This window comes from Drosophila bipectinata, chromosome XL (assembly GCF_030179905.1).
Source record: "Drosophila bipectinata strain 14024-0381.07 chromosome XL, DbipHiC1v2, whole genome shotgun sequence".
NCBI lineage: Eukaryota > Metazoa > Arthropoda > Insecta > Diptera > Drosophilidae > Drosophila > Drosophila bipectinata.
Window position 1 is genome coordinate 6,329,612 of NC_091734.1, and position 17,375 is coordinate 6,346,986.

General features: G+C 47.1%; 3 protein-coding genes across 4 annotated transcripts; 1 reads left to right on the forward strand and 2 right to left on the reverse strand.

Moving 5' to 3' along the window:
* Positions 1-1,236: 1,236 nt before the first annotated feature.
* Positions 1,237-4,918, forward strand: LOC108124815 (G-protein coupled receptor moody). 2 transcript variants are annotated; one of them, XM_070277463.1, is made up of 4 exons: positions 1,237-1,342; positions 2,782-3,253; positions 3,365-3,991; positions 4,047-4,918. In XM_070277463.1, exons 2-4 carry the CDS (start codon positions 2,841-2,843, stop codon positions 4,480-4,482), a joined length of 1,476 nt encoding a protein of 491 aa, XP_070133564.1. In that variant the 5' UTR covers positions 1,237-1,342; positions 2,782-2,840; the 3' UTR covers positions 4,483-4,918. The 2 variants fall into 2 exon arrangements, with proteins under 2 accessions (XP_070133564.1, XP_017096153.2); XM_017240664.3 differs by lacking the exon at positions 1,237-1,342 and having other exon boundaries at positions 2,662-3,253; positions 4,047-4,849.
* An 85-nt stretch (positions 4,919-5,003) lies between these two features.
* Sik2 (Salt-inducible kinase 2) lies at positions 5,004-14,453 on the reverse strand. The gene is made up of 9 exons (XM_017240662.3): positions 14,111-14,453; positions 12,483-13,306; positions 12,356-12,419; positions 12,008-12,294; positions 8,361-9,488; positions 8,016-8,294; positions 7,861-7,955; positions 6,003-7,803; positions 5,004-5,943 (listed from the first exon to the last, which is right to left on the reverse strand). The coding sequence occupies exons 2-9, from the start codon at positions 13,098-13,100 to the stop codon at positions 5,836-5,838; spliced, it is 4,380 nt and encodes a 1,459-aa protein (XP_017096151.2). The 5' UTR covers positions 13,101-13,306; positions 14,111-14,453; the 3' UTR covers positions 5,004-5,835.
* A 193-nt stretch (positions 14,454-14,646) lies between these two features.
* On the reverse strand, positions 14,647-17,346 carry LOC108124814 (uncharacterized). The gene is made up of 4 exons (XM_017240663.3): positions 17,074-17,346; positions 16,741-17,005; positions 15,232-16,683; positions 14,647-15,172 (listed from the first exon to the last, which is right to left on the reverse strand). The coding sequence occupies exons 1-4, from the start codon at positions 17,189-17,191 to the stop codon at positions 15,022-15,024; spliced, it is 1,986 nt and encodes a 661-aa protein (XP_017096152.1). The 5' UTR covers positions 17,192-17,346; the 3' UTR covers positions 14,647-15,021.
* Between the last annotated feature and the right edge of the window lie 29 nt (positions 17,347-17,375).

The window sequence follows — 17,375 nt, forward strand, 5'->3', positions numbered from 1 at the left end:
GCAACAACAACAAATGTACACACACGTTGCGGCATCAGCAGCCGCAACAACAACAACTGATAAGACGTCTGCATTTCAAATGTTTACACAAGATGGACATGGAAACCCTTTAAAGCACTCAGAGAAAAAAAGATATTAAGTTTTTTAAATAATATAATATTTAGATATTTGATATTTAAAAGATACTTTGATCTAAATTTGAATTAAAAATTATATATTTTAAAACCCTAAAATACTCCATTATTTTCCCTCAGTGTAGATATCAAAAATCGAACTAAAGTACTGAACTTTTGTTTGTTGTTTGGCTATGGATCGGATACGATCGGCTCGGATTGGTTTGGATTGTGTGAAGAACATGATAGTTTATGGTTTATAGCTATCTAAATATACGCCCGTGTGTGTACTTTTCAGTCCGACTGTGGGGTTCTTCCTCTAAGTGCAACCGAGAAGTTTACATTAATCTGTGAGTGGCCCCTATAGGGTGGGCATGGGGATGGGGTTTGGTACTATTACTGGTACTGGATTGGCATTGAATTCGAAATTTCCAGACGACGGGAAGTTTAAGTTTACTTTTTATAGTGGGGTGGGGGGTGGTTTGGGGGATGAGGTGTGGGGAGGGTCGGTCTCCTGGATACAATTGTTACATTAAAAATTCTCATCAGGTTCGAAGAGCAAAACATTTCTAAAATATTAATGACTTTACAAGGAAGAGATTATATTTTTCTCACTAAATTTCTCCAAGTGTAGTCTAGTGCCAATTCTATGTACAATTTTCCAGCATAGAAAACAAACAATAGGTTTTTTTCGTTTTTATTTTCTTGGAATTGCTATTTTTCCAAATGAAAAATTTCGATTCAACAAATGACCCGCACTTTGACCCTTTGAGTGAATGAAGGGGGAAGAGTGTACGGGTTCGTTGATTAATTAAGACTACGAAATTCTGACGTATTTGACCCGCACAGATGTTCTGAGGGGGGGCTAGTTGGGGGGGTGGTGTATGAGTCTTACTCATGCGTACATTTTTTTTTATTCGATTCTACGCATAGAATTTCTGAATCACATTCATATAGTTTTCTTCTGAGTGGCTCCAGTATCCAGAAACTATGCACACATTACTATACTATATATATACGTCTGTATATATACATACATACATATCCGATTGGATAGTTGAGATACACAGACGCCTTTTGCCGAAGAATTGAAAAGTTTTTAGTTTCGAAAAATACCCGGAGAGGTGCGTACAGGGCTACAGAGTATAAATTTTCATTTTACGGAAAATGTAAGATTAGATTTAATTTAGGTACGGTACCAGTCACCCGAGATATCATTGATTACTTGGGTAAGTTTCTTGGGAAATTGTTTTTCTTCTGTCGCCACAATTCTTCCAAGCTTGATGGCTTTTTTTTTTTTTAGGAAAAATAGTTAGTTAGTTGGTATCCCTAGTTTGTGTATTTGGAAATTCCAAAAAAAAAAAATTGAAAACCGGGAGATCAATGGGGTAAGAGAGAGGGAAATAGGGCAGACGAGTGAGATGGGGTGGTGGGCGGCGGCGGCGGCGGCGGGTGGTGTGTGGTGGGTCGAGAGGGAGTGAAAGAAACAACAAGCTTCGCACCGAATAGGAACAATGTAAACAAAGTTCCCATTCCACAGGCAAATTACCAAATTACCCGATGATGAAGTCAATTGTTGTATAAAATAAAAATTTTGTGTTGTTGCTGCGATGCTCCTCCCGATATATTGTTATTTTTCTACAGAAACAAAAAAAAATTCGAATAAAATTTAATTCAATTTATAAGAAATAATAGAGATAATAGTGACTAATATACAAAAATAGGAAACGTTTAGAAATAGTCTTGTTAAAAAAAAACTTTATGAAATAATAGAACTTAATGTTTTTACCTAAACACTTTAGTTCCTATTACTATTTTATCATACTTTTTTAAAAATATCTTTCTTAACCAAAAAAAAACTTTTTTTTAAAAGAGATAATAAGGTTTATTACGGGATACATGTTCTAGAAATAATACAACTGAAGATTTTTACTATAAAACTAAGATTTTCTATTTAAAACTTCTTAAAAGCGTCAGTTATTGTCTCACAGTAGCTGAATTTCTCTTCGAACTTCTTAAAAGCGGTCATTTATCTCACCAATGCGCTGATTTTCTCCCCTTAACTTCTTCAAAGTGACCTTTTATCCCTTATACATGGTCCTTTTTAATATGCAGTTTTTAAAGCCAAAGAATAGGTTTTGCCAAGCCTTTAAGATTATTTATTGCTTTAAAAATGCCATTATTTTTGGGGTTTCTTATTAATTATAGTTTTACTTAAGGGGATTTGGTATTTTTTTTACAGTGTAATGTTTCTCTGGTGTCCAATTGTTGTTGTTTCGTTTTGTTTTCCTTTTTCGAAAGTTTTTCTAGTTCGCCTGCTGCTTAGACTGGCTGTTTCTTTTTTTTTTTTCTCCCCAATATTTTGTACGGTTTCTCGCTTGGCTGCCTGCCCCAACCATGCCTCCCTCGCCCTCCCCCAAAATTCACAATAGCCGATCCTCACGCCAGCCCCCCCCTGCCATTGGCTATCACCTCCTCCTCTGGCGTATTTTTTATGGGGTGGGGATGGGTGGGATATGTGGGATGTGTGTGAATGCAGAGAATTCAGTTTTAGTACAAATTCGGCGCAGGAACGAGCAACGCGCCCTCTTTCCGACCACAAAGTACCACGCGATGTTCCCACCCAGACCGACCGATCATCTCCAGCTTCCGATCTCCATTCCGATAGCCGCTCACACCCTTCCGGATGCGATTGTCAGGCCGGCTGATGTTGATGCTGATGATTCCATGATCCTGGACAGTCTTGACTTGGAGGCGGATGTCGATGATAGCCGCAAGGAGCTCTTCGAAGGCTACTCGGATGAGCTGCTCACGTTCGCCTGGCTGGCCTGCATAGTCTTCATTATTGTGGGTGTTCCCGGCAATCTACTCACCATCATCGCCCTCTCCCGTGGCCGTCAGACTCGCAACTCCACCGCCATTTTCATCATTAATCTGTCCTGTTCGGATCTCCTCTTCGGATGCTTCAATCTTCCCCTGGCCGCGTCCACATTCATAAAGAGGGCCTGGACTCATGGCGATTTTCTGTGCCGATTGTTTCCCATGTTGCGTTACGGTTTATTGGCCGTGTCATTGCTTTCCGTCTCACTGATCACCATCAACCGGTACATCATCATCGCCCATCCCCGCCAGTACCCCAGGTGAGTGCTCCCGAATCCCAGATCCCCCCATCCAAATCCCCAAGCCATTAAAACCAAAAAGTGTGGACGGAATTTTCGATTTTGAATTTTTATTTCTCAATAATGTTATAGGATCTACCAGAGACGGTACTTGGCATTAATGGTGGCCGGCACATGGATCACCACCTTCTCCATCATGATACCTACCTGGCGTGGTGTTTGGGGGCGCTTTGGTCTGGACGATAGCATCGGATCCTGCTCCATCCTCCACGATCGCTACGGCAGATCCCCCAAGGAGTTCCTCTTCATTGCGGCCTTCATGGTGCCCTGTATTTGCATTGTCATCTGCTATGCCAGGATCTTTCTGCTGGTGAGGAAGGCGGCGATGCGGGCCGGCATGGCCAACAAGAGCAATCTCAGTGAGGTGACAACCCCCAGCTCCCAGAACCAGTCCCAGGCCATGGCTATGCCCAAGAGGCCGGAGAAGGCGAGTACTTCGAGTGGAGAGGTCCAGGCGAGTCCCCAGCAGGAGCCGCGACCCTTTGTGGTGGAGGAGCACTTGGCCTACATCGATGACAATGCCTCGGCGAATAGCCTGCCCATATCCTACAGCATTCGGAGGCGGGAACAGGACCAGCAGCAGCTACCCGTGGACGTCAATGTGGTGTTGAGAGAAAAGGAGCGGGAACGTGAAAAAGAGCTGGAAAAGATTAGCCTGGGAAGGAGTCAGACCCAGCTGGAGCTGAATAAGAATTCCGGGTAAGTCATAGCCTCTTTTCGTATCACTAATATTGACCCGTAATGCCCTCTCCAGTAAAAATCCCATCACCACTTCCCTGCGCACTTCCTTCACCCGGTTCAGTCCCCGGAAATCGCACTACGCCTCCATGGGCAATACCTCGAATGCCTCCTCCATATATCCCGGCAAGATGAGCGCCAAGGATCGGCGACTCCTCAAAATGATACTCGTGATCTTTGTGTGGTTCGTGGTCTGCTATCTGCCCATCACGGTCGCCAAGATCTGGAAGAGTGCCACGGAAGTGCATTGGTTTAATATCGCCGGCTATCTGCTCATCTATCTGACGACCTGTATTAATCCATTGATCTATGTCCTGATGAGTTCGGAGTATAGACGCGCCTATTGGAATCTCCTGCGCTGTCACGGAGCTCCCGATCCCCACAAGCAGAGGCTGGCGAATGCCAAGAGGAAGCACCTGGAATCGAATCGTCAGGCGAAGGCCGCAACGTGATTCCCGACGTTGCTTCCAATTCATAAAATATATATCGTCATTGCCTTGAAAGTCCTCCGTCCGCAGCAGGATATATGATATAATATACTATAATACTATAATATATATAAAATATATAAAGGTTGTATATCAGTAGAGATTTTAAAGCCTACTTTTTGGCATACAAATAAGTGTTATCAAATCTCCAAGAATTTCTCTAAAAATCTCTAGAAAAACTCCCAAAATTTTAAAAACCTTCCTCTCTAGAGAACCAGATCATATCTAGTCACCCATTCAAAATATGAACCTATATCCCTTCCTATATACATATACCATATCATATAAGAAATCGAAAACTATAATGCTTTTTTTTTTTTATACCAAATGACTTTAATATCTGGTTTACATTTTGAATTCCATGTTTAAGAACAATCGATGTTTTGTTGATTTTTTAGTTTTTTTTTTTTGCTTGTCGCTAATTATTGTACCAATACATAATGGATATATCCATATAGGGATATATCCCATCCTATGTCCCCGAATAAATGCTTCGAATAATTGATATATGTAGTTACGTTGTTCTTCGTTTTTTTTTTCTCATTGTTTTTTTTTAGCCAAAAACCCAGTCCACAGGAGGAGGGGGTAAAGGGGGGGTAGGGCATTATAATATAGTAGTGTATAGTGTTATCATAAGTAGAGCTATAGCTTAACGCTATTATTATCAATATACATATTGTATATGTCTGCGTGTTAAACGTACGAAACTTGGACTACTTAATACTAGTAACACAACTAAATCTTGCAATATTACGGTTCGGTATTGATTCTGCTCTCTCCTTCCTCCCGATAAATATATAATATATATACCTATATATATAAATATATATATGGTATGGCTTCTACGCGATCGATCGATGTATGTATATGTTTGTATACGTACGTTCTATTTACACTCAGAAAATCGAAAGGATATTGAAAGGATAATTGAACTTTAAAAAGTTTTTCTTCTTTTTTTAAATTAAGTTTATAAAATTTTATATAACGGCAGTTGTTTTTTTTTAAATTAAATGCTTTATGTTTTCTTTTAAGAACTTTAACCTGCTATTTGATTATTTTTGTAGTTTGACCTTTTTGATTTAAAAAACTTTCTAAAAAAACATAAAATTCTTTAAAAACAAAAATTGAGATCTTTAAATAGAATTTGATGAAATTTCTTCTGAAAAATTCTCTGAGTGTACCTGCTAGTTGTATATATGTATGTATAAGTGTATATCGTATCGTATAAAGATCAAATAATTCATAATTGCGATTGCGAGCTCTTAATAAAATAGTTCTCGGATTAGGATCTTCCTTCAGCCTCCAGCCTCCAGCCTCCTAGCCAGACTCCAGATGCTCGGACAGCTCCAGGATGGGACTCTCGCTGAGCGGCTTCACCAGCGACTGCCAGTTGGGCGCAAAAAGGCTGAGCACTGGCGTGGATGTCTAGAGAGGATCAGGATGGTAAGTTAATGGATTTTGGGAGGATCTTACTCCACGCTTACATGGTAGTCACCATCCAGACTGGCCACTGGCTTGCACTTGACCGCCGTGGGTGTGCCCGGGGTTGTGGACGGCGGTGCAGTGGATGCGCCAGTGGTGCCTCCACCGCCGGATACTCCGCCACCACCGCCTACGGCTCCGCCGCCAGCCCCTCCGTTCGGCATCTGCTCCGACTGACTGATGTAGGTGGTCTTCAGGTTCATCTGGCTGAAGGCGTGTGTTCCCGGCATCGTCATCGAGTGCTGTAGTCTGGGTGTCCCACTCCTCGGACGCTCCAGCAGCGCCAGTTCGTAGAGCTCCTCGGCCAGATGGGATTCCGGGGCCGGCGCCGGTGGCGGTTGGCTGGGCGGCGGATGCCCAAAGTGATGCTGATGGTGGAGCTGCTGCTGTTGCGGATGTGGCGGCGCCTGCGGATGATGATGATGGTGATGCCTTCCGGCCAACTGGGCCTCCAGGGCGTACTGTTTCTGGAACAATTGACGCTTCTGCTGCAGCAGACGATGTTGCAGGAGTTGCTGTTGCAGTGGCGGCTTCTGCATCGGTGACATGGGCATGGCCACGCCCACCCCCACGCCAACGCCCACACCCAGAGGATGATGGGGATAGAGACCGGGTGGGGGCGGCGGCGGGGCATAGCATCCGTGTCCGTACAGATCCCCGCCAGCTGCTGCAGCTGCCGCGGCTGCTGTTTCCAGCATTAGCGGTGGATGATACAGAGGATGATGCTGCTGGGCCTGGAGAGGATTGTGATGATGCGGATGGGACTGATGATGCGCATGCGGCAGAGTCAGCAGCGGATGGTGTTTGCTGGGCAAGGCATAGAATTGACCATTTGGGAATTGACAGAGTTCCTCCAGCCCGTAAGCAGCCGGATGGTGTGATGGATGATTGGGGTGATGGGGATGTCCGTGGACGTGTCCGTGACCATGCCCGTGGACGTGGGCGGCCTCCTGCTGCAGCTGCTGGATCTCCAGCCACCCATGCCGCCTGGCCTGCTCGTGGCGATAGCTTCCGTAGACCCGGCTGGTGCCCAGCAGAGATCCGGAGCTGAGGAGACCCTGGGCCACTAGCCCATCGCTGGCTCGCCGTCCCTCCCGGAAGTGTATGGGTGAGCGCTTGTCCAGGAAGGGTGCACTCGCTCCTCCTCCTCCTGCTCCATTCGGTGGAGGCGGAGGTGTGGGATTTGGAGTCGGCGTCGATGTGGAGCTGGGAGTCAGGCCCAATCCCAGGGCCAGGGCACCCGGCATGTGGATGCAGGAGTTGTGACTGCCGTAGAGGGATCTCTCCGAGGAGTGTTCCGAGGACATGGCCGCCGGTGAGGCGGAGGCCGGCGTGGGCGTGGCCAGCATGGAGCTGGAGCCCATGCAGGAGGGCAGGCTGCCCTTTCCGGAGGGCAGGGCGAAGTCCAAACTGTCGTACGGGCCGCTGCAGTTGCTCTTCGAGGAGCCGCGGCTTAGATTCTGGCTCAAGGACTTGGAGTAGCTGCCCGCGCTGCCGGCAAGGACTCCGCTGGAGCTGCTGCTGCTCGCATACGACCGCATCCGATGGCTCTGGCCGGAGGCAGTGGCTCCAGCTAGGTGGGTCAGATCACTGCTGGAGTGGGAGCCGCTGGGCCCACCATTGGAGTTGCCAACGCCTCCAGTTCCGTCTCCAGCCCCTCCTCCTCTAGCTCCAGCTCCTTCCTCCTGACCCTTGCAACCCTTTGCGTCCTGGGAACCCGAGGCTGGATCATTTCCCTGATCTGTCTCGCAGCCCTCATCCGTGCTGGAGCTTCCTTGGGCCAGGACCTTCTTCTCATAGCGACTGGAAAGGATTCGGAAGCTTTAGTTTCATTCTGACAAGTCCAGGACTTCCAATTACCTGTCTCCGTTCGTCTTCGATTCGTTCATCTCCTGGCCGGAGTCTCCGCCACTGCCATTGGTGCTGGGCAGGTGCCCACGACGTCTACTCCGTTGCTGGATGGGATTAGGAGAATTAATATGGAAGACCACTTATATGGAAGGAATGAAACCTACCTCAACAGGGAGAGGACTCTCCTGAAGAGTCTGGAACAGTTTGGTGGCCTCCGCGGACATCTTGTAGCGGAAACTCTGGCCCAGATTGGCGGTGGAGTCGAAGCTGCTGGAACTGGACATGGCTTTTATTGTCTTGCTGCCGGGTTCACTTGGACAGGAACCAGGACCTACTCCGCCGGACACAGAGCCTGACGCTGATCCTAGTCCTACGGCACTGGATGTGGGGGTAGTCTCCGGCTTTAGTGGAGGTTCATCTTTGCCTTCAGCGATGGCCGTTGACTGGAAAGGATTCAGGAAGGTTATCGCCAGGAACCTGGAGAGGACCTAGGGCTCCCGTGTACTCACCTGTTGCAATAGTTGACGGCAATCCTCGGTGCTCTGCTTGATGATGTACTCGCTGATGGTCTGATGCAGTTGCTTGGAAACCAGTGGGATGCCAGGTCCTCCTCCGCCACTGCCATCCATCATCTCTCGGCAGCGCATGTTGGCCAGCGAGGGATTCTGATCGATGCTCAGGGAAATGGCCACCGGCCGATGGCTTCGCGGCGAACTGGAACTCAGACTGTGTCGTCCCATCCGGGAGGATCCAGTGCCCGCGGATGTGGAGCAGCTGGAGGGAGCGGGCGAGGCAGCTGCCGGCAGGGGAGTGTATCGCATGGGAAGAGGTATTCCGCCGGCGCCAACCATTGACTCCAAGTCCCCGCCAGGCGCTGCTCCGTTCAGATACCCGGCCAGATGGGCGTGGGCGTGGGGCAGGGGCAGAGGTAGTCCTCCGTATTTGGCAAAGTAGGCTGCCGCTGTTGCCGGATCCAGAGCTCCGGATCTTTCACTCATCAGCACCGCCGTCTGGTGGCGGTTAAGTCTTTTGTGAGCCTGATCCTTGGCCAGGATCGAGCTGGTGGATATTGTCTTGGATTGGTTTTGTGGTTCCTGCTTGGAGCTCTTATAGAGCATGCGACTGGCAGCCGAAGCGGAGGCGGAACCAGAGGCCGATGCAGATGCCGAGGAGGAAGTGGATCCAGACCCCGATCCAGCTCCATTGCTCTGCTCTTTCTTGTGGCTAACCCGATCCTGCAGGAGCAGATAAATGGCCGCCACGTGGTCGTAGGTGTTCTTCTTCAGACTCGCCCTCGTCTTGTCCGGACCGATACCCACATACTCCGCCATTATCCGCAGGATGTCCTCGCTGGGCTCCAGGCTGGACTGCCGGTCCGCTCCCAGGTTGTACTTGGCTATCAGGACGTGCTCCAGCAGCTCCGGGCACATCCAGCGATGCCGCTTAATCTGCTCGATGGTGTAGCGCCGTGTCGGCTCCAGGACCAGCATCCGACGGATCAGGTGCTCGCACTCGGAGCTCATGAAGAACGGTATCCGGAAGCGGCCGGACAGCACTCGATCCCGCAGACTCTGCAGCGTGGAGCCATCAAAGGGCAGGGCGCCGCACACCAGGACATACAGGACTACGCCCAGGGACTGCAAGGAAACAAAGGAATCATTAGTCCATAGTCTGCATGTCATATCTTCGGCCGTATCCATCCGATCCTTAAGAGGAATACCTTAAACGATTCTGAAACGATTCTCCACAATCCTGCATCAAAACCTCAAAATAAAATTTCCGATCCCATTTTTTCAAAATTTCCTGATGGACCCCTTACCAAAATGGGGAAAATCAGAAATATCAAAATATGGACCTTGGGAATGCTATATCTCGGCCAATATCTATCCGATTCTTAAAAGGAATACCTCAAACGATTTCTGGGACGATTCTCCACAATCCTGCATCAAAACCTCAAAATAAATTTTCAGATCCCATTTTTTCAAAATTTTCTGATGGACCCCTTACCAAAATGGGGAAAATCAGAAATATCAAAATATGGACCTTGGGAATGCTATATCTCGATCAATTTTCACCCGATTCTTGAGGGGAATACCTTAAACGATTTCTGGAACGATTCTCCACAATCCTGCATCAAAACCTCAAAATAAATTTTCGGATCCCATTTTTTCAAAATTTTCTGATGGACCCCCTACAAAAATGGGGAAAATGCAGAAATATCAAAATATGGACCTTGGGAATGCTATATCTCGGCCAATATCTATCCGATTCTTAAAAGGAATACCTTAAACGATTTCTGGACCGATTCTCCACAATCCTGCATCAAAACATCAAAATAAATTTTCGGATCCCATTTTTTCAAATTTTTTTGATGGACCCCTTGCAAAAATGGGGAAAATCAGAAATATCAAAATATGGTCCTTGGGAATGCTATATCTCGGCCAATATCCATCCGATCCTTAAGAGGAATACCTCAAACGATTTCTGGGACGATTCTTCACAATCCTGCATCAAAACCTCAAAATAAATTTTCGGATCCCATTTTTTCAAAATTTTCTGATGGACCCCCTTCAAAAATGGGGAAAATCAGAAATTTCAAAATATGGACCTTGGGAATGCTATATCTCGGCCAATATCTATCCGATTCTTAAAAGGAATACCTCAAACGATTTCTGGGACGATTCTCCACAATCCTGCATCAAAACCTCAAAATAAATTTTCAGATCCCATTTTTTCAAAATTTTCTGATGGACCCCTTACCAAAATGGGGAAAATCAGAAATATCAAAATATGGACCTTGGGAATGCTATATCTCGATCAATTTTCACCCGATTCTTGAGGGGAATACCTTAAACGATTTCTGGAACGATTCTCCACAATCCTGCATCAAAACCTCAAAATAAATTTTCGGATCCCATTTTTTCAAAATTTTCTGATGGACCCCCTACAAAAATGGGGAAAATGCAGAAATATCAAAATATGGACCTTGGGAATGCTATATCTCGGCCAATATCTATCCGATTCTTAAAAGGAATACCTTAAACGATTTCTGGACCGATTCTCCACAATCCTGCATCAAAACATCAAAATAAATTTTCGGATCCCATTTTTTCAAATTTTTTTGATGGACCCCTTGCAAAAATGGGGAAAATCAGAAATATCAAAATATGGTCCTTGGGAATGCTATATCTCGGCCAATATCCATCCGATCCTTAAGAGGAATACCTCAAACGATTTCTGGGACGATTCTTCACAACCCTGCATCAAAACCTCAAAATAAAATTTCGGATCCCATTTTTTCAAAATTTTCTGATGGACCCCTTACCAAAATGAGGAAAATCAGAAATATCAAAATATGGACCTTGGGAATGCTATATCTCGGCCAAAATCCATCCGATTCTTAAAAGAAATACCTTAAACGATTTCTGGGACGATTCTCCACAATCCTGCATCAAAACCTCAAAATAAATTTTCGGATCCCATTTTTTCAAAATTTTCTGATGGACCCCCTACAAAAATGGGGAAAATGCAGAAATATCAAAATATGGACCTTGGGAATGCTATATCTCGGCCAATATCTATCCGATTCTTAAAAGGAATACCTTAAACGATTTCTGGACCGATTCTCCACAATCCTGCATCAAAACATCAAAATAAATTTTCGGATCCCATTTTTTCAAATTTTTTTGATGGACCCCTTGCAAAAATGGGGAAAATCAGAAATATCAAAATATGGACCTTGGGAATGCTATATCTCGGCCAATATCCATCCGATCCTTAAGAGGAATACCTCAAACGATTTCTGGGACGATTCTCCACAATCCTGCATCAAAACCTCAAAATAAAATTTCCGATCCCATTTTTTCAAAATTTTCTGATGGACCCCCTACAAAAATGGAGAAAATCCAGAAATATCAAAATATGGACTTGGGAATGCTATATCTCCATGCTATGCTATATCTCTATGCTATATCTAAAATAAAATTGCGGATCCCATTTTTTCAAAATTTTCTGATGGACCCCCTTTAAAAATGGGGTCTATGTCAAAATATGGTCTTTGGGAGGCTATATCCCGGCCCATACCCTTCGGACCTTTAAGCGGAATGTCTTAAACACTTCGTATTTAGATTCCCTAGAATTTCCCAAGGAAACTCACCCAAATATCAATCTCCGGACCCGTGTACTGCTTGCCCTCGAAGACCTCGGGAGCGGCGTAGGGCGGGGAGCCGCACCACGTGGCGAGAAGCTCGCCGGGCTTGAAGTGATTGGAGAAACCAAAGTCCGCTATCTTGATGTTCATGTTCATGTCGAGGAGCAGGTTCTCCGCCTTGAGATCCCGATGGACGATGCCCTTCTTGTGACAGTACTCCACCGCCGAGATGATTTGCCAGAACTTGTAGCGGGCCGCCGACTCGGACATGCGACCATACTTGGCGATGTAATCTGGAGAGGATCAGGAATAAGTTGGATGGAGTTTCAGGTAAGTGGAGTACCACATAAATACCAAAAATTTCGCCTTGACTGGCATACTCCGAGACGATATAGATCATGTTTTTGGTCTCCATGACCTAAGAAATGAAGAGGGGAATATAAGAGATTTCTGGAGAGGATTAGGAAGTCGTGAAACCTACTTGGTAGAGCTTGATGATGTGGGGATGTTTCAGTCGCTTCATGATCTCCACCTCGCGGTAGACCTTCTGGAGATTTGTCTGGTCTAGTTGGGATTTGTCGATGATCTTGATGGCCACCTCGTTCTTGGTGATCCTGTGCCTGGCCAGCTTCACGACCGCAAAGTTACCCTTGCCGATGGTCCGTTCGATGTCGTAGAAGCCTACGCGCATGGGTTCCTTAAGCTTACCACTGGCTGCAGCTGCCACTCCGATACTAACCCCACCTGCCATTCCGACGGTGGAGGATGAGGGTCCTGGTGTGGCGCCACCGCTGGCGAAGAGCTTCTGGGCCAGGAGGGCATCCTTGCAGGCCACCAAAGCGTCCAGCGACGGGGCAGCACCACTGGTGTCCACTAGCACCGAACTCCGATTGGCCTCAATCTTGGAACGGTTTTCCTCCGGCGGTGTGAGGCTTTCCCCTTCGCGTTTTCCATTCTGTTTTTCCGGCTGCTTTTGTTTCTCCTGCTTTTGTTGCTTCTCCAGCTTCTCCTCCGGCGGCTGGCCGTCCTCGGACTTGGAGGGACCAGCTCCACCGCCTCCGGCATCCTCGCCAGCGGACGCCGTCTCGCAAGCGCTCATTTTCCGACTGCGCCGCCACCCTTTGGCCGATTCCGGCGGAAGCTCACACGGCGAAGCGTGGCGAGCGTAGCAGAGAGATCGAGTGAGAGTTTGAGATCGGGTTCGTGATCGAGACCGAGACCGAGATCGGGGTGATGGTGCACATGCTGGCAGTGCATGCAGGGAATGCCCGGAGCTCAAGTACCTCCTGCCCCATGGCAGAGATCCTATAAAAACGGTACTATTTATTTAAATAACTATCATAGTTAATAAAACTAAAAATAAATAAGAACTAAACCTAAAAACACACTTAGAGTGTGCTCGAGAGTGAGAAAGAAAACAGCGGAGCTTAGCTTAGAGGGGGAGAGATAGAGGAAAAAGTCGGCGCTTGATAAGAGATTAGCTCAGCTTGTGCGTGTGTGTGAGTGTGTGGGTGTTTGTGCATGTGTATGCCTTGGCTTTGAGCCGTTACAAGCCTCCCACCACTCTCTCTCTCACTTTCTCGCACTGTGAAAGTGATGTCACATGGATTAGAAATGGAACTAAACTAAAAGCTAAAAATATTTTCTAATTAAAAGTAAAAAACAAAAATAGAAATATTTTTTATATTTTTTAGTCTTTTTTTAACTAACTTGTTATAAAATTCACTTTTAAATCATTTAAAAATAACAAAGAAAACTCAAAAGCATAATAACAAAATGGCCACCGACACTTCCGCTAACAAAATGGCTGTTGGGCAGCCATAAAACCGCCAAATGCGCCATCACTATGCTTCTGTGTGTGTGTGTGTGTGTGTGGGTCGTGTGTGCGTGGGTATGTGTGGGTGAGTGTTGGTGAAAAATCAATAAGCAGAGCTGCCGCATCGCGGAAATCAAAACGTTCGCCTTGGCAGCACTTTCAAAGCCAACCATTCTGGTCAGGTCTTATCCCTGATTCACCTCTCTGTGGATGCACTGACTCCTTCAAAGGACAACCAACTCGAAACGAACTTTTCCTACGCACACACACACTACTGCATATTTGCAAATTACCGTTAAACGTGGAAACGTAGCCGGTTGTGGGTTAAATGAAGAGAAATCTTGAGCGTAAGAGGATCTTGGAGAGAGCTGATTCCCGGATTCCGGATGGCTATGAAGATGAGGCGAATTTTGTTGTTGTTATTATAACTGGGTCCGCTTCACAGTTCCATGTCCATGTCGATATCCATTTCCATGTCCGTGTCTATCTCCAAATCCATGTCGTTCGCGACTGCGAATGCGGAATGCGAATCCGAATCCGAATGCGAGTGCGACTGCGAAATGCCGTGGTAACGTGGCTGCCTCCAATCCCGAGCTGCGTCCAACTGCGTCCGTCAGCTCACCAGCCCTCCCACCCCCGGTGGCAGCAAGAGGGTTGCCTAGTGTCTGTTGTGTGTGGCATTCAATCGGGGCAAAGGGTTGCCGAGTGCGCCCCAAAATGGATGCACTGAGCATGCGCCAACATGCGTGGGAGCACGATTTGCATGCCCCATGCTGAACAGAATTCAAACTTGGCGCCCAAATCCCTTCAAGATTGAAAGACTTGTATGTTCCTTCGGTTATTCTCACACATATATATATTTTTTTTTAATAATTATATTATCTCCGCATTCGCGTTACGTCTTATGGAACAAGTTAAAAATTAATATTTTGTACAGTGACGAGACTACCCAGCCACGAGTCTCGTCCTAAAAATTCCAATTAATAATCCCTATATACACGGACCGATACAACATATGTCTCACAATAGCATACAAAAAAAAAAAACAGGCTAAAAGCTCTTATTTCTGTCTGGTTTTAGGTCTCTATCGAGTTCTTCCACCCGAGCGTACGTCCCTGGGAGTTGTACTCCGTGGGATGAGTTTATGCCGCTGGGGATTGGTCAAGTCATTTTTCGCCTTCCTCTGACTGTCGAAGGCCATGTCTCATTTCTCTGACTGCTGCAGTTCCTGGTCTTCCTGGTTATCCTCCTCGCCATAACAGCGACGCTTAAAGTCTCCAAAGAGATCGGGACGCGGTTGCAGGGCACCTCCTCCCCTCTGATTATGATCCACACTCACCGACTGGGTGGTGTTCCTACAAGTTTCAATTATACATGAGATTATGCTTAAGGATTATAAGGATTTCCCACCCACCTGGTCTTTGTCAGCACTGTGCAGCCCTGCTCCATGGCCATGGTCAGGGAGTAGAGCGTGGCCAGGTTGGACAAACTATCCGGCTCGTATAGCTCGATGTCTGGCAACCGAATTTGGGTCTGTCGTGGATCCTGCAAGAATTTGGCCAGTCTCTCGTTAACTCCGGACTTGATACTAAACCCTGGTCTTTCGCCATTGATGCGCCGGCAACCGGCACGTATTTCGCGCACCTCCTGTCCCTGAGCCTGACCGGGTGGCGACGAGGAGAGGAAAGGATTCGATGTTTCGCCGGACATCTCGCTTTCGATTTGACGCGGAGCTGCCGAATTGGTTTCCATTTCCGAGCAAGCACTCTGAATCTCAATCGGCTCGGAGCGTGACAAGTCCTGTAGAGATTCCGGTAGCTGGACAGCTGGAGATTTCGGAGGCGGTGGTGCAGGTTCGGCCATTGCACTTGCCCCGGCTTCTGTGCCCGACATTAGAGTGTCATCCTCGCCGATAGTGTCATCGGAGCGTATTTGTGGCAGCAGCGACTTCTTGGTCAGCTTCCGTTTGGGATCGTAGCGAGCTCCTGGACCGAATTCATTGCCCGGCCAGTCGGTCAACTCGTCGTCGCCCTCGCGATCCGTATCATGGCGACGATGGCCACCGGTTTCTGCCTCGCTATCCGAGCTGGAGCTCAATGAACTGGAGCTAAAGTCATACAGTTCGCTGCACTCCATGGACTGCGATTGAGCTTCCAGCGGAGTTTGGAAGCGACGGCGACGATGCCCGTGAGTCTTCACCTGCCCCGGAGACTTTTTGCAGTGCTGTCGTGGAGCAGATGGCGGCGAGCTAAGCAGCAGGGCATCGATATCGGTCACAGGCACAATGGTATCCATTTTAAACGAATCCAGGTTAGTGGAAACCTCGTCAATAAGATTATTTTCACCGGGCACATCTTTCGCCTTGGGCAGTTCTTCCATCTCCTCCATGTGGCCCTCCTCCTTCTCTTTATCCTTGTTGTCAGTCTTTTGATTGGTTTGCTGTCCCTGGGCAGCCATGCGATTAATCTTCGAGAGCAGTCCCTTATTAAGCGGCAACAGGCGATCGCTCAAGGGCTTCGATGTTGAGGAGTAGCTACGCGGACGCATTCTCTGCTGGTGCTCGGCCTGATTGTGCTGGGCATGCTGCTGCTCAAGTTGCAGTGAGAAAAGTTTACCGGTGTCGTGTTCGTGATACCGGTCTCGATTGGAACGTTTACGTTTGCCACAAAAAAACAAATGCGAACGATGGTGTCCATCGACTTTAAGCAAACGTTTACGTATAGTTCCGGTTGCGGTGCCACTACCGAGCATTCCCGGCTGCAATGGCGATTCCGTGAAGCAGTGAGGCGTGGCATCTTTGCTGAACTCAAACTCCATGGACATCCGTTTGATTTTTCTTTTTCGGCGTGAATTGGGTTTGTAAAATCTAAAAGACAGGGCGGATTAAATTACAGTATGTTAAAAAGTATTTTGAGCTGCCCACCTGGCTGGGCTGAAGGTGGTCTCGTTTAGGGAATCCGATTCTAGGGCGCCCATGCGCAGGGGCAACTTTGAAGGCAACCTCAATGGCAGCATCGCAGCTGCCTTTTCATCCGAGTCGCTGGCTGGCAGCTTTAAATTATGCGTGTCCAGGCCATCCACGTTGGCACTTGGGTGGTGATGATGGTGGTGGTGGCCATGGTGGCCGCCCAAGGCATTCAAGTCCGTGGGACTACTCGACGAATCCTCTGTAGGCTGGGGAGCACAGGCTGAAGCAGAAGGATCTTAGCTGGGGGAAAAACACTGGAGGGAACCATCTGGGAGATATGAGACTTACGCAAATTGCCCGTTGAACGGGTCCTGCGACGCGAGCCCCACCTACCGACGCCACTGGCCCTGTCCATAAGCGAGGTCTCCTCGAGGGCCAGCGTAAGGTCGTGCGAGAATTGATCCATGTTGCCGATCAGATCCGCTATCCGACAGTCCGCCTCTCAATTCCAGAGCATTTATTTGTTATTGCACGTGCGCAGAAATCGCAATATAAAAAAAAAAAATTGAAATGCAAACTTTTTAGAGCTGGAAGCAACATCGATGTGACATCGTTATACCGACTACCAAGTTTTAGGAAAAAATCGATAG